The following is a 15885-nucleotide window of genomic DNA, read 5'->3' on the forward strand; positions in this document are numbered from 1 at the left end:
CTCATCATGTGGGTTTTTGAAATGTTTAACCTTGGAACAGCAATCTTTTCTGCCCACAAGACCAACATTACTTTGCTATTGTCATGTGTTCTTTTGTCAAGTTATGGATTTTATAATGAAACTGGCTTTGGTCAAGCATTATCACACTTTTCACTTAATACACACAGACTGCAGATTACGTAAATTAACTTAGGTGCAAATGTCACTATGACAGCAACCACACAATGTTCAAAGAATGAATGGAAGACTTTTCCTGCATACATAATGCACAGCACACAATAATGATCCATGTATTTATGATGTAATGATTTGCCTTAAGCCAAATTAAGTTTGTAATTACCCTAAAAGATACATTTTTCACTAGAAAGAAAGAAAATTAACAGTTCATCAATGAATATGTACTTAGACTTCGAGCATAAGCTTACACTGAAATACAACCGTGTCCTCTACAAAAAAAATCATTCTGACACTAATCTTAAATGATGTAGGAAAACCAAAAACAACCTCAATCCACACACGTCCAAGGCATAAAGACTGTGCTTTCCCTTTCACACTGCAAAATGTTCCAGAATCTTAACAACACAGAAAGAAATTTTGAGACTCAAAAGTGGAAAAGACTGACAAATATGACAAAAAATTATTACAGGGGCGAACTTGAGATGCAGGAATGCAATGACAACACAAAGGGAAACACTCAAGAGTAACACATTAAAATAGTTTTCTTTCTGAGAATTAACACAGGGTGTATACGTGGACGTGGAAAAAAAAATTCCCAGATTTTTCCCGGATCTTCCGGTTAAAAATACACTTTCTCCCGGGTGAAAATACACTTTTTCCGTTAAGTGACCCTATACTTTTCCTTGGAATTGTAAAACGTATGAATCTTTAGAATGGTTATGGTTTTATACAATGACTTAGGATTTCCCAGTACTTTAGAAAACGAAACTCATAGGAAAATAACACATTTTGGAAAGTTCTTTGATGTGCAGCGACATGTAGGCTGCAAATTTTCGTATTATGAAAGTATAAATTCGCATTCCACCAAACACCGCATGTTACTCTCCGCAGCACTGAAATAGGGGTTGCAATGCAGTTTTGTAAGCCACTCACAGCTCATGTCACGCGATCTCGCCAGCCAATGACGGGATATTCAGAGCATAGGACATGTGATGTAGTCAGCCAATAGCAGCATCATTGTTAAGTAGAGCGAACACACAATTTCCAAGAATGATTGCCTCTCGAAGTCATGGGGTCCAAACGATACATATCGAATGTGTGATCCTAAATCAATCACGCGACTCTGGTGGCGAGCGTTATGATCAATTATTTGTGACCATCACTTTTATCTGTTTTCCGTCATTCTCTTAGTTGCTCTAAGTTACACATCTCCGTGAATTAATGGCAAAAAGGGAATTGTTCCCGTAGCATACACATGACATGGACTTTCACATGACGACAACACCGACAACGAGAGAGATAAGTTGTCTCCTTTGTAATTACAAGTATTTTTGTGACGCTCTTCTTTTGTCATTGCTGTAGTGACCACTGTAAACATACTCATAACATTCGCCACCAGAGTCACCTGCTCGATTTAGGATCACACATTCGATATGTATCGTTTGGACCCGCAACTTCCAGAGGCAATCATTCTTGGAAATTACCAAAGTTAATATACACAGTGCTGCTACAAGAAAAGAAAAGCTTTCAGATATAGTATTGGTCTCTATGATTTGTAAGCTGCAAGAGAAGTTAAGCTTTCACATCTAATGTCGATCTTTTTTGTGCGCTTTACACTTTAATATACGTCACACAAATGTGCCAGTAAAATGTTTAATACCGTCATTAATCTCTGATCTTCTGGGCTGGATATTCTTCCAAATGGATTGTCATCAAAGAGTTGATTTTTAAATGAGAGTCAAATGCTCTGTGATTTAAGAAATTCATCGTACATTCTCGCACATGGTTCATCTTGCGTAAAAGGACATTTACTCTGAAAATAACGGGTTTTCAAACCACAATTCGCAATATTTTCCTGTGATGTGTTAGAAATAGATTTGTTCCAGCAGTTTCTTAGAGAGTGGCAGATAAGAGGCGTCACCGCGCATGCGCAGCTGCGACAACGTAGGAAGCTCGTATGTGTAAAACATCAAAAGATCTTACATTATGTTATAAAAGAAACAATACATCAGAGGATACTCCAAGAGCATCAGACATTCGTGAACCATACTGCAATGGATAATTCGCCTTAAAATGCTTATTCGTATGTCCAGATTGCCAACGAAGTACGCCTCAACCTCTTATTAAGCTCTTCAGTGTGGTGTTCGGCATGTCATTTTTCTTGGAGTACCAGTACTGTATTATCTCATATTGAGTTCTTTATTATGGCATAATGCCATACATGCTAGAAGATGAAAACGTGCATTTTAAATGCAGCGAACAGTTGAAACTATCCAATAGTGTGGTAAACACTTCGTTTCAAATAAATTGGCTGTCTCAGCGGAAAAGATAGATAAAAACTAGATTTTGGTAGCAAAGCGACAAAAGTAACTTCATCATTGTGCAATGCTTGACTGTCATAAAGGTGGAAATAAAATCTGAAACTAATAACACATTTTAGCCTTCCCTAATTATGTGAATGTATTTTAATTCACTTGATAACTCCAAGCCACAGAAATCATTTTGTTTTCATTTGATGTGAGAGCAGTAAACAAAGAGCAAACAGCAAAATCACTAAATGCAAACAAGGATCACGTGGAGAACTACTGGCAGCAACATATCAACAACTCAACCAATTACTAAAGATAACACAAGTATTCAGCAATGATATAAATATGGCTTTTGGAACAGACAAATGTAAGAAAAGTAGCATAGTCAAGTGAAAACACACTAAACAAGAAGATTACATATTGGATAACCACAGCGACTGCATAGAAGCAATGGAAAAAACAGGTGCCTATAAATATCTAGGATACAGACAAAAAATAGGAACAGATAATACAAATATTAAAGAAGAACTAAAAGAAAAATATAGACAAAGACTATCAAAAATACTGAAAACAGAATTGACAGCAAGAAACAAGACAAAAGCTATAAATACTTATGCTATACCAATATTGACCTACTCGTTTGGAGTAGTGAAATGGAGTAACACCGACCTAGAAGCACTCAATACACTTACACGATCACAATGCAACAAATACAGAATACGTCACATACATTCAGCAACAGAAAGATTCACATTAAGCAGAAAGGAAGGAGGAAGGGGATTCATTGACATAAAAAACCTACATTATGGACAGGTAGACAATTTAAGAAAATTCTTTATAGAATTAGCAGAAACTAGAAAAATACACAAAGCAATCACTCATATAAATACATCGGCTACACTTCTGCAATTTCATAACCACTTCTACAACCCTTTAGATCACATAACATCAACAGATACAAAGAAAGTAAATTGGAAAAAGAAAACACTACATGGCAACCACCAGTATCATCTAACACAGCCACATATCGATGAAGACGCATCCAACACATGGCTAAGAAATGGCAATATATACAGTGAGATGGAAGGATTCATGATTGCAATACAGGATCAAACAATAAAAACCAGATATTACAGCAAGCATATTATTAAATATCCCAATACCACAACAGATAAATTCAGACTTTGCAAACAACAAATAGAAACAGTAGATCACATCACAAGCGGATGTACAATACTAGCAAATACAGAATACACTAGAAGACATGACAATGTAGCAAAAATAATACATCAACAACTTCCCATACAACATAAACTAATAAAACAACACGTTCCCACATACAAGTATGCACCACAAAATGTACTGGAGAATGATGAATACAAATTATACTGGAACAGAACCATTATAATAGATAAAACAACACCACATAACAAACATGACATCATACTCACCAATAAAAAGAAGAAATTAACACAACTAATCGAAATATCCATACCCAATAGAACAAATATACAGAAGAAAACAGGAGAAAAAATTGAAAAATACATCCAACTGGCTGAGGAAGTCAAGGACATGTGGCATTAGGATAAAGTTGACATTATACCTATTATACTATCAACTACAGGAGTCATACCACACAATATCCACCAGCACATCAACGCAATACAGCTACATCCAAAAGTATACAAACAACTACAGAAATCTGTAATTATTGATACATGTTCAATCACCCGAAAGTTCCTAAATGCAATGTAACATATACCATACAGTTAAAAGGAAGTCATGCTTGATCAAGGTCCGTGTCACCAGACATAACATCTGAGAAAGGAAAGAAACAATAATAATAATAATAATAATAATAATAATAATGAAATCCTTTTACCTGAAGTACAGCTTGGCACTTTTGAGCCTCATCAGCAAGAACATGTATAACTGAGGAAGGACCTCCACGTGCACCAAATAAATCCAACTCATTCATTGCTTCAAGGGCAGCTTTTGCCATGCCAATTGAACTAGCATTTAATTCAGGAAGACCATGATTAGTTTTGTCACCTCTTTCCCATATGCCATAATCCTGAAAGCACAATGAAATTCATATATTTAAAAAAATTATAATGTGGTTCTAATACATATATTCACTGGAATTAATAGTAACACAATTTACCTACCGGTGTACAATATGCCGATTCAATGTAAAATACCAGGTTCTGAATAAATGCCACTTCATCCAAATTGAAAATAATCTGCAGACCTTTAACAGAGGAATAAGAAATTATATTTTTAAAATAATAAACAAATCACAAATTTTAACTGTAATGATATTTCCCCGAAATTTATTTCATTAATCTCATTTTGCTTTGTATATTGCACAAACAAATAAAAAAAATATTTTCATAAAAGTTTTGTATTTCTTTTCCAAGTCCAAACTGGAAATTGGTCACAGAGTACCAAACTTTTCAGCAAATATCTCTGGTGATACAGACAAATGATGCATTATTTATTTTTTATTTATGCTGCTCTGTCATTCTTTCTTTCCCCCTCATTTATTTTAGGGAGGAGACATCTCATTGATTTCTACCTGGAAAATGTCTTGTTATGTACCCAGAAAACATTACATGTAAAGCAGGATGTACCAAAACGTTACTTATGGAAGACGTGAGTCTTTTTTAAGTATCATCAGAGCATTCACCTACAGTTATTTAGAAAACCCTGTATAACACAGATCAGGACAGCTGAAGGAAGTAAAAGAGCTTAAATCTCTTTAAATAAACTGTTTTACCAGTGTTGAATTCTTTTAGAGCTACAAGACCTAACCTACTTACATATTACATCAAGTGTAATACAACAAAACTTCACATTCTAGTTATAACACTGATTATACTTCCTGTGCATCATCTTAAACAACTTTTAGACTAGGGAAATGTGGTTCTATTGACAGATTCCTTTCCAAATCATAAACACAGCAATGTGGCATGGATTTAATGCAATGGACCCTGGACTCAGATTCATAAGGAGCAGGGTTCAAACTACCATCCAGCCATCTTGAAGAGGGTTTCCAAAGTTGCCAAGCTGAATACTGAAATGGTTCCATTCAAAAGGGCATAAAAGGCTGTGGCTAACCTGCTGTGCCATCCTTACCCAATACTGTTCCACTGAAAAGGGCATTGCCAACTTGCCCTAGAATAACCTGATCTGACCTGAGTTTTACTGTTTCTGTTTAATATCTAACATGTCCTATATTATTGTGTTGAGCAGTCAAAGGACAAATAAATAAATAAATAAAATAAAATACTGTTTACTGTTCAATCCATTTCAGTAAATTACAGTCCCATAACATACTTAACTGGACCTATTACTACAATGCCAAAAAATCTGGGATGGAAACAATGCACGAAAATGAGGAAAGGCAACTGAATCCAGCTTGAAATTGGTTTCAATCTGGCCTACAGAAGAAATTCTTGGGAGAAAGCATGGATGTATTAGAACATTGCAACTATTGAAACTGAAAGTAATTTACAATGAATTAGCTCTTGCTTTATAGGTGTTTATTTTTCCATGACAACGTTTCAAGATGCCTAAAATCCCATCCTCAGATGTTTACATTTAGTTGCGTGTTGTGAACATTATTTCTTCACTAAAAGCATTGCATAATTTTGCAATGGAAGCTTTTATGACTGCTATTATAAAACATAGTAACTAAGAAACAATGTCCATGACACAGGAGAGGGAAAGGGAGGGGGAGAGTGAGTGATTGATTGGTTTGGTTGGTTGGTTGGTTGGATTAAAAGAAGAGAAAAGGAACCAAACTGTGAGGTCATCAGTCCCTTGTTCAAAATAAAACAATGCCACAAGTGTGAAAATAAAACAAACGATGCTGACAACTCAAAACGGAATGAAAGCAAAAATTATAACAATGATGAAGGGCAACAAACATGTAAATGGACAAAAGGGGAGAAGAAAACCACAGAAATGAAAGAAACGGGATGAAGAGATTAAACAACAAAGCAGATTACCATGGCTGGCTACAATGAGAATAAAGAAAGAGAAGCCAGACACTCTGCAACACATTAAAACCTCCACCCTAGAAGCACTAGGGTGGAGGACACAGAGGGACAAGAGGCATGTACTAAAACTTAGATCAAATGATAAAACCCACCCTCACGAATAAAACGTAAAACTAAATAGCAGATGAGGTGTTGCCAGATAAAATTAGCAGCAATGAGTCTGGTAACCCAAGATTTCGTTGCTCGGCAGTCAAAGTGAGACAGTGCATCAGAATATGGGCCTGTGTCATACGGGCGCCACACTGACACTCAGGCAAGTGTTCATGGTGCAAGAGGTAACCGTGGGTGACCCACGCACAGAAAATGCAAAGCTGGCAGAAGACAACTGATTTCATGCGAGAGGCTCACATGGAAGCCTTCCACACATTTGTAGTCCCCTTAATGACACGCAGTTTGTTGTGTGTACTGTTATGCCATTCCATCTCCCACAGCCGAAAAACACTATGGCGTAAGTCAGAATGCAGGTCAGGTGCAGAGATGCCCATCTTCAGAAGCCTGTCAGCAAGTTTGTTGCCCGGGATTCCAATATGCCCTGGAGTCCACAGAAACACCACTGAACGACGATACCGGTCCAGGGCATAGATGGACACCTGGATGGACGCTACCAAAGGATGGCAAGGGTAACCCTGGTTGATAGCTTGTAGGCTGCTCAACGAGTCAGTAAACAGAAGAAACGATTCCCCAGGGCATGAATGAATATACTGAAGTGCACATGAGATGGCCACCAGCTCTAGTAAAGGGAAGGACTCCAGTTCAGACAGAAGGGATCGCATGTCAACCGCAATCGTCAGTCGTGACTTGGGCCGCCGTGGGCGGAAAAAGGAGACTGTAATTCGGATCCTCGGGAGAACTACGAATGTGTGTAACGTAACTGGCGAGCAGTTGTGTACGATGGATCTGCAATGGAGGGACTCCTGCCTCCACCAGGACACTGGTCACCAGACTCGTTCTAAAAGCTCCCGTCGCTAGGCGAACACCACAGGATCAAGTAGACGCAACGCTGAGGGTGTTGCTGAACCATAAATCAGACTCCCATGTCAAGGCAGGATTGAATAAGGGATTTGTAGAGACTCAGCAGAGTTGAGCGATTTGCATCTAGTTGGTGTTGCTTAGGCAGTGGAGGGTATTGAGGTGTTGCCAGCACTTCCGCTTAGGCTGACAAAGAAGGTGAGGTAGCCATGTCAATCGGTCGTCAAAAACCAGTCCTAAGAATCGACATGTTTCCACTATAGTGAGTGGATCATCATGAAGGTAAAATTCTGGTTCCGGATGAATGGTACAACGCCGACAGAAGTGCATGACACACGACTTAGCGGTCGTAAACTGGAAGCCGTGGGCGAGAGCCCATGACTGCGCCTTGTGGATGGCTCCCTGTAGGTGTCGCTCAGCAACACCAGTACTGGTGGAGCAGTACGAAATGCAGCCGTCGTCTGCATACATACATAGAGGATGAGACGTATGGCCCTACAGCTGCTGCTAGACCGTTAATGGCCACTAAACATAGTGATACACTCAATACAGAGCCCCACGGGACCCCATTCTCCTGGGTATGGGGGGAACTATTGGAGGCACCAACTTGGACATGGAAAGTACGGAGTGACAGGAAATTTTGGATAAAAATCGGGGGGGGCCTTGGAGACCCCAAGGGAAAGAGGGAGGGAAGGAATGAGAGGAAGTAAGGGTGTAGGACAGTGAGGGGGAGGAGGGGAACTATTTTACCTCTGGAATATTTTACCCAAGAGGACACCATCATTATTTAACCACACAGTAAAGTTGCATGTCCTTGGGAAAAATTACGGCTGTACTTTCCCTCTGATTTCAGTTGTTCGCGGTACCAGCACAGCAAGGCCATTTTAATTAATGTTACATGGCCAGATCAGTCAATCATCCAGACTGTTGCCCCTGTAACTACTGAAAAGACTGCTGCTCCTCCTCTTCAGGAACCACACGTTTGTCTGGCCTCTCAACAGATATCCCTCTGTTGTGGTTGCAACTATGGTACGGCTATCTGTATCGCAGAGGCATGCAAGCCTCCCCACCAATGGCAAGGTCCACCGTTCATGGTTCCTTGCACTTACAAAGTGTAAATTTGATGTTTATGTAAATTTGACCTCAAAATTTTGTGAATTTTGACAGATTAACCCCTCTGAGCACAGCTGTTTTGCAGTAAGAACAGAGGAACAAAATATTTAATTCTTAATTTTGTGCTTTTAAAATGCACAAAATTTTGAGGTAAAATTTATGCAAATGTCAATTACACCATTGCAAATGCAAGACCAAGAAGTGATTAATATTCACGGATGAGTTTAATGACAAAAAGACATTAGCATCAAATAGTTAAGACCAACTAAGGCTGGTGGTGAAAGAAGGGGACAGGACACTAAAAATCTCACACAGGGTGCACATGTAGTATCTTAGGTGGCTTTTGTAGGCCAAAATGAGGTGGAGTCCCAGGTTGATAGATCACAAATTCCCTATATCAAATTATTCATCTTGTCTTCCCCTGCAACACTGTGGTACATAGAAAATAGTTATCATTTTCACGCAGTAGGACAAGACATTAGGTCCAAAGAGTATCAGCAGAGAAGTGGAGGAGCCTGCAGACAGAGCATGAAAGAATATTGATTAAAAGCAACATGGTACAGAGATGCTCAAAATGAAAAAAAAGGAGGAACAATAATAAGAACATCAGTGTTGATCATCTCATTGTAGAGTATGTAGTTTAAGTAATACTTGAATCCATTAGGTAAAGTTGTCTTAACATGAATGCTGATTTGTTCAGCGTCATTCTTTAGCCAGTATGGTCCCACAGATTTGTGAACTAAGTTATCAAACCATTTGTTGGAAGACTTACAAATAGGAAAATTATTAACATTCTACAAACTAGTTTGTTTATACTATCACTGTTTCCAATTAAATTATTTAGTCAAAAATTGATTGTTTTCATTGTTACATCACTTTCGAATGTTAGACTTGGTTGACAGGGTCACAACCTCACATCTGTGTGCACCACTTCATCACTATTAAAGCGAAATCCTCGAAGCTGTGTCATCAATGACGGCCCTGCACACCTCGAGGTGCTGGGAGAGGACGCTATTTTGGAGCGGTGGTCAAACTGAATTGGTAATGTATTTAAAAATATGTCACTGTATTCTATTTAGGGAGGGATACACATTGCGGAAAAGCAATTAAAAGTGTACCAGGATGCAGTTTGTGCCTTTGTTTTTTATGTTATCAAGAATGGTACAGTGTGTGGTTCAAATGGCTCTGAGCACTATGCGACTTAACTTCTGAGGTCATCAGTTTCCTAGAACTTTCAACTACTTAAACCTAACTAACCTAAGGACATCACACACATCCATGCCCGAGGCAGGATTCGAACCTGCGACATTAGCAGTCGCTCGGTTCCAGCCTGAAGCGCCTAGAACTGCTCGGCCACACCGGCCGGCTACAGTGTGTGACGGTGAGCACTATGTGTTGAGTACAGGTTAAACCACTCCCTTTTTTCTACACAAGCATTGGCCGAAAAACTAGCCAGTGCCCTAAAATGCAATAACTTCTTTGTTATGTATTTCCTTCAACTGCTGTTGACAACAACAGGCACTCCTATTAACAATCTTTAAGTTTTTTGTACTTTTGTGACAGACACAGTGTTACAGTGCAAGTAAACAGCTAATGGAAAGCGACTTGAACATTAAAATTGTAAACATCAGTTACATGTGTAATGCAGATTAATTCCTCTCCATCTAAGCTGTGCTTGCTTTAATGTAAAAGGTATTGATGGTTTTTCTTATATGGACTGCTGTTAAGGGTTTGCATTAATATAAAACCATAACTTGTAGAAATAGGTAAAAGAGGAAATTATAAGTCTGTCTTGTTATATTCTTCATTGCAGCAATGACGATAGATACAGTTTTCCAACGATCAGCAACATGTCCAGAATAGGGATATACCAAAATTACTAATGAAAGCAAAATTGGAGAAAAGTCTGGACAATTTAAAAGTGGAAACTGAAAGTCAGTTGAGTTGCAAAAATGAAACGGGAAGATTCTGGTAGTTTGCAAGTTCATAGAGGACATGGTATCGGCCGTGAAAATAAATCAGGTGTAAATGTTGGTGATACACAATTTGAAAATAGACCACCTGCAATAGACACTGATTCATAACCAGCAGATTATTGTTCTCGGCTTTACAATAACCAGCAACACATTTTAGCACTGACAGAGGGTTATTCCAAGATAAAGTGAATCAAAAGATTTCACAAAACTTTAAAATAGCAGGCCACACCAGCCACAGGCTCCTTCCCATACAAATACTAAGATCAAAAATCTTTTATCAGTGATTATTACCATAATTTTTCTAAAACAGATCAGAAAAATGATTGATTTTAGTTACAGCATGGCCCTGCTCTAAATGCACTATTCTGTGTAGCGTGCTGGTTATCTGGAGATGGAGAAAAAGTATGGCATGATGAGCAAATTAATGATTGGCAACTCTAAGCAAGAAAATAAAAGTACATTAAACTTGCACTGCACACTTAAATGCATATGTTACTTACAGCACGTTGAAACATGGCAAAACGATTAATACACTTTTCAATGAGGGGCATTAGGAAATGAAAGTTATACTTTCTAGGATACTGGATGTAACAAGAACATTAGCTTTCTGTGGCCATCGTGAATAAGAAATATCGTGAATGTGAAACAGGGGAACAGGGTGGCAGTCTTTAAGTATGATAGACTTTCTCTTCGAATATCATGCTCTACTGAGAGCATATGCCTTTCAACTAAAATTAAATATTTGAGTCTACAAATTCAAAATTAGAAGACACAGCTGCTAAACGACTGTGTTTTAGAAGTGATCATCAGTACTATTGTTGTAAGATATGCTCTTGCTCAACATTCCTCTTCTCCGGTTCTGAATTGCCCGTTTGAGTTTTTTCAGAGTCTCACACTACCTGTCAGCATTAATTGTGGTGGATTTGCATCTAGAGGGAACGTGGAACATGATTTTGGAACCCAAACATTGTGGAAAGAGACTGATATCAAGAACAATCCCTAATGGTGTGGGCAAGGATTATGTTTACCACTCTAACCCTTCTTCATGAAATTGTATGGGTGAATCAGCAAGGTTTAACTGCTGTCAGGTATTGTGACAAAATCTTGGGACTGCATTTGCGGTTGTTGCAAGGTGCTGTGGGCCCAGACTTCATACTGATGGACAATAACGCTCGACTTCATAGAGCGCAGGTGGTTGATGTTTTCTTGGAAACAGAAGATATTGCAAGCATGGTGTGGTCTGTCACTCCCCCAATTTGAATCCAATAGAGGATGTCTGGGATGCACTAGGGAGATGGCTTGCAACACATCAGCATCCACCAACCACTGTCAAGACTGCAAGCAGCTCTGCAGGAAGAATGGGAAATATTGCCTCAACATGAGACCGATGATATCATTTACAGCATGCCCCTTCGTTGTCAGGTCACGCCACATACTGAGCACATCAACCAGTTCTCGGAATGTGTGTGCAAATCTGTTAAGTTAGAAAAAATGAAGGATATTTTTGTCTACCATTATGCATGTTGCAGTTTTTTATGCTTTACTTTGTTTCTATTTTACTATCACCTGTTTATAGTGTTTGTGGCAAAATAAACACAACCTTGTAAAATTTCTGTTTGTTGCTTTAACTTTGGACATCAGTGTATAAGTGGCAAATATGCAGATCGGCAGTCAAGAATTAAAGCTCAGGTTATAAATGCCGAGTTTACACATTATTCAACATATAATTTAAACTTCGATGCATGTTTGAAAGAACAGACACTGTTGACGATCCACAGCTGTACGAAACACCTCAAAATTAATATCCCAATTGTAAATTTCTTGTCATTAGCTGGATTAAGTACAGATCTACTACTCAACATTGACATATGAAAATTTGTGCTGCACCAGGCCTTGAATCCGGTATTCCTGCTTACCACAAGTTGTTGCCTTAACCACTTCGGCTATATGTGCATACTCCATGAACCAACCAATACTTACATAATTCACACTGCATACATCCTTATATCACAGTCTTCCAGGTTCATCACATAATGCTCACAACAGTACTTGGATTTCCACATAATTTAAATTTGATACTAAATGATTTCATTATGAATATAGTGAAAATGGAACAACTTCATGAGAAAATGTAACGCATTTATCTTTTACTTAGTAATTACGTGGTTCAATGGAGTAGATAAATGGAACTGTTGCAACTGACAGAGGTGTTTCAATGACTCTGAAGAAACTGTGTCCAACTAGACAATCTTCCACATTTGATTCACTGTTACCAATTTAATTGAATTTCATACTAATTTTGCAGCATCTATCCAGTATCATTTTAAAGAGCAAGGAGGAGGCAGGGGAGGAAGAAGCTTTTTGTTGTTGTTGTTGTTGTTGTTGTTGTTGTTGTTGTCTTCAGTCCTGAGACTGGTTTGATGCAGCTCTCCATGCTACTCTATCCTGTGCAAGCTTCTTCATCTCCCAGTACCTAATGGAACCTACATCCTTCTGAATCTGCTTAGTGTATTCATCTCTTGGTCTCCCTCCATGATTTTTACCCTCTACACTGCCCTCCAATACTAAATTGGTGATCCCTTGATGCCTCAGAATACGTCCTACCAAGCGATCCCTTCATCTAGTCAAGTAGTGCCACAAATTTCTCTTCTTCCCAATTCTGTTCAATACCTCATCATTAGTTATGTGATCTACCCATCTAATCTTCAGCATTCTTCTGTAGTACAACATTCTGAAAGCTTCTATTCTCTTCTTGTCCAAACTATTTATCGTCCATGTTTCACTTCCATACGTGGCTACACTCCATACAAATACTTTCAGGAACGACTTCCTGAGACATAAATCTATACTCGATGTTAACAAATTTCTCTTCTTCAGAAACGCTTTCCTTGTCATTGCCAGTCTACATTTTATATCCTCTCTACTTCGACCATCATCAGTTATTTTGCTCCCCAAATAGCAAAACTCCTTTACTACTTTAAGTGTCTCATTTCCTAATCTAATTCCCTCAGCATCACCTGACTTACATTGCATTATCCTCGTTTTGCTTTTGTTGATGTTCACCTTACATCCTCTTTTCAAGACACTATCCATTCCGTTTAACTACTCTACCAAGTCCTTTGCTGTCTCTGACAGAATTACAATGCCATCGGAGAACCTCAAAGTTTTTATTTCTTCTCCATGGATTTTAATTCCTACTCCAAATTTTTCTTCTGTTTCCTTCACTGCTTGCTCAATATATAGATTAAATAACATCAGGGAGAGACTACAACCTTGTCTCACTCCCTTCCCAACCAATGCTTCCCTTTCGTGTCCCTCGACTCTTATAACTGCCATCTGGTTCCTGTACAAATTGTAAATAGCCTTTCGCTCCCTGTATTTTACCCCTGCCACCTTTAGAATTTGAAAGAGAGTATTCCAGTCAACATTGTCTAAAGCTTTCTGTAAGCCTACAAATGCTAGAAGCGTAGGTTTGTCTTTCCTTAATCTAGCTTCTAAGATAAGTCGTAGGGTCAGTATTGCCTCACATGTTCCAATATTTCTACGGAATCCATACTGATCTTCCCCGAGGTCAGTTTCTACTAGTTTTTCCATTCGTCTGTAAAGAATTCGCATTAGTATTTTGCAGCCGTGACTTATTAAACTGATAGTCAGTGATTTTCCCATCTGTCAACACCTGCTTTCTTTGGGATTGGAATTATTACATTCTTCTTGAAGTCTGAGGGTATTTCGCCTGTCTCATGTATCTTGCTCACCTGAAGGTAGAGTTTTGTCATGACTGGCTCTCCCAAGGCCGTCAGTAGTTCAAACGGAATGTTGTCTACTCCCGGGACCTTGTTTCGACTCAGGTCTTTCAGTGCCCTGTCAAACTCCTCATGCAGTATCATATCTCCCATTTCATCTTCGTCTACATTGTCTTCGATTTCCATAATATTGTCCTCAAGTACATCGCCCTTATATAGACCCTCTATATATTCCTTTCACCTTACTGCTTTCCCTTCTTTGCTTGGAACTGGATTTCCATCTGAGCTCTTGATATTCACACAAGTGGTTCTCTTTTCTCCTAAGGTCTCTTTAATTTTCCTGTAGGCAGTATCTAACTTACCCCTAGTGAGATAAGCCAATATTTCTTCTGTTACCCAAGGATTTCTAGCAGCCCTCTGCTGCCTTCACTATTTCATCCCTCAAAGCTACCCATTCTTCTTCTACTATATTTCTTTCCTCCATTCCTGTCAATTGTTCCCTTATGCTCTACCTGAAACTCTGCACAACCTCTGGTTAAGTCAGTTTATCCAGGTCCCATCTCCTTAAATTCCCACCTTTTTGCAATTTCTTCAGTTTTAATCTACAGTTCATAACAAATAGGTTGTGGTCAAAGTCCACTTCTGCCCCTGGAAATGTCTTACAATTTAAAACCTGGTTCCTAAATCTGTCTTACCATTATATAATTTGGCTAAAACCTGTCAGTATTTCCAGGATTCTTCCATGTATACAACCTTCTTTTATGATTCTTGAACCAAGTGTTAGCTATGATTAAGTTATGCTCTGTGCAAAATTCTAACAGGTAGCTTCCTTTTTCATTTCTTCCCCCCAATCCATATTCACCACCTACATTCCCTTCTTTCTCTCTTCCTACTACTGAATTCCAGTCACCCATGACTATTAGATTTTCATCTCCATTCACTGTCTGAATAATTTCTTTTATTTCATCATTCATATCTTCAATTTCTTTGTCATTTGTAGAGCTAGTTGGCATATAAACTTGTACTACTGTAGTAGGCGTGGGCTTTGTGTCTATCTTGGCCACAATAATGCGTTCACTATGCTGTTTGTAGTAGCTTACACGTACTCTTATTTTTTTATTCATTATTAAACCTACTGCTGCATTACCCCAATTTGATTTTGTATTTATAACCCTGTATTCGCCTGAACTAAAGTCTTGTTCCTCCTGCCACCGAACTTCACTAATTCCCACTGTATATAACTTTAACCTGTCCATTTTCCTTTTAAAATTTTCTAACCTACATGCCCGGTTAAGGGATCTGACATTCCATCCTCCGATCTGTAGAACGCCAGTTTTCTTTCTCCTGATAATGACGTCCTCTTGAGTAGTCCCCGCCTGGAGATCCGAATGGTGGACTATTTTACCTCCAGAATATTTTACCCAAGAGGACGCCATCATCATTTAACCATGCAGTAATGCTGCATGCCCTCGGGAAAAATTACGGCAGTAGTTTCCCCTTGCTTTCAGGCGTTCGCAGTATCAGCACAGCAAGG

General features: G+C 38.7%; 1 protein-coding gene across 3 annotated transcripts in view; it reads right to left on the bottom strand.

Moving 5' to 3' along the window:
• The window catches only part of LOC126355058 (probable phosphorylase b kinase regulatory subunit alpha), a 215166-nt gene that overhangs the window by 163014 nt on the left and 36267 nt on the right, over nt 1-15885 (bottom strand). For all 3 annotated transcript variants that reach the window (XM_050005224.1, XM_050005223.1, XM_050005225.1), the window contains exons 4-5: nt 4655-4737; nt 4369-4560 (exon numbers count right to left, since the gene is read on the bottom strand). In XM_050005224.1, coding sequence (XP_049861181.1) covers nt 4369-4560; nt 4655-4737 — 275 coding nt within the window. The remainder of the gene's footprint in view (nt 1-4368; nt 4561-4654; nt 4738-15885) is intronic.

The sequence above is a fragment of the Schistocerca gregaria genome, chromosome 3 (assembly GCF_023897955.1).
Source record: "Schistocerca gregaria isolate iqSchGreg1 chromosome 3, iqSchGreg1.2, whole genome shotgun sequence".
NCBI classification, from domain to species: Eukaryota; Metazoa; Arthropoda; class Insecta; order Orthoptera; family Acrididae; genus Schistocerca; species Schistocerca gregaria.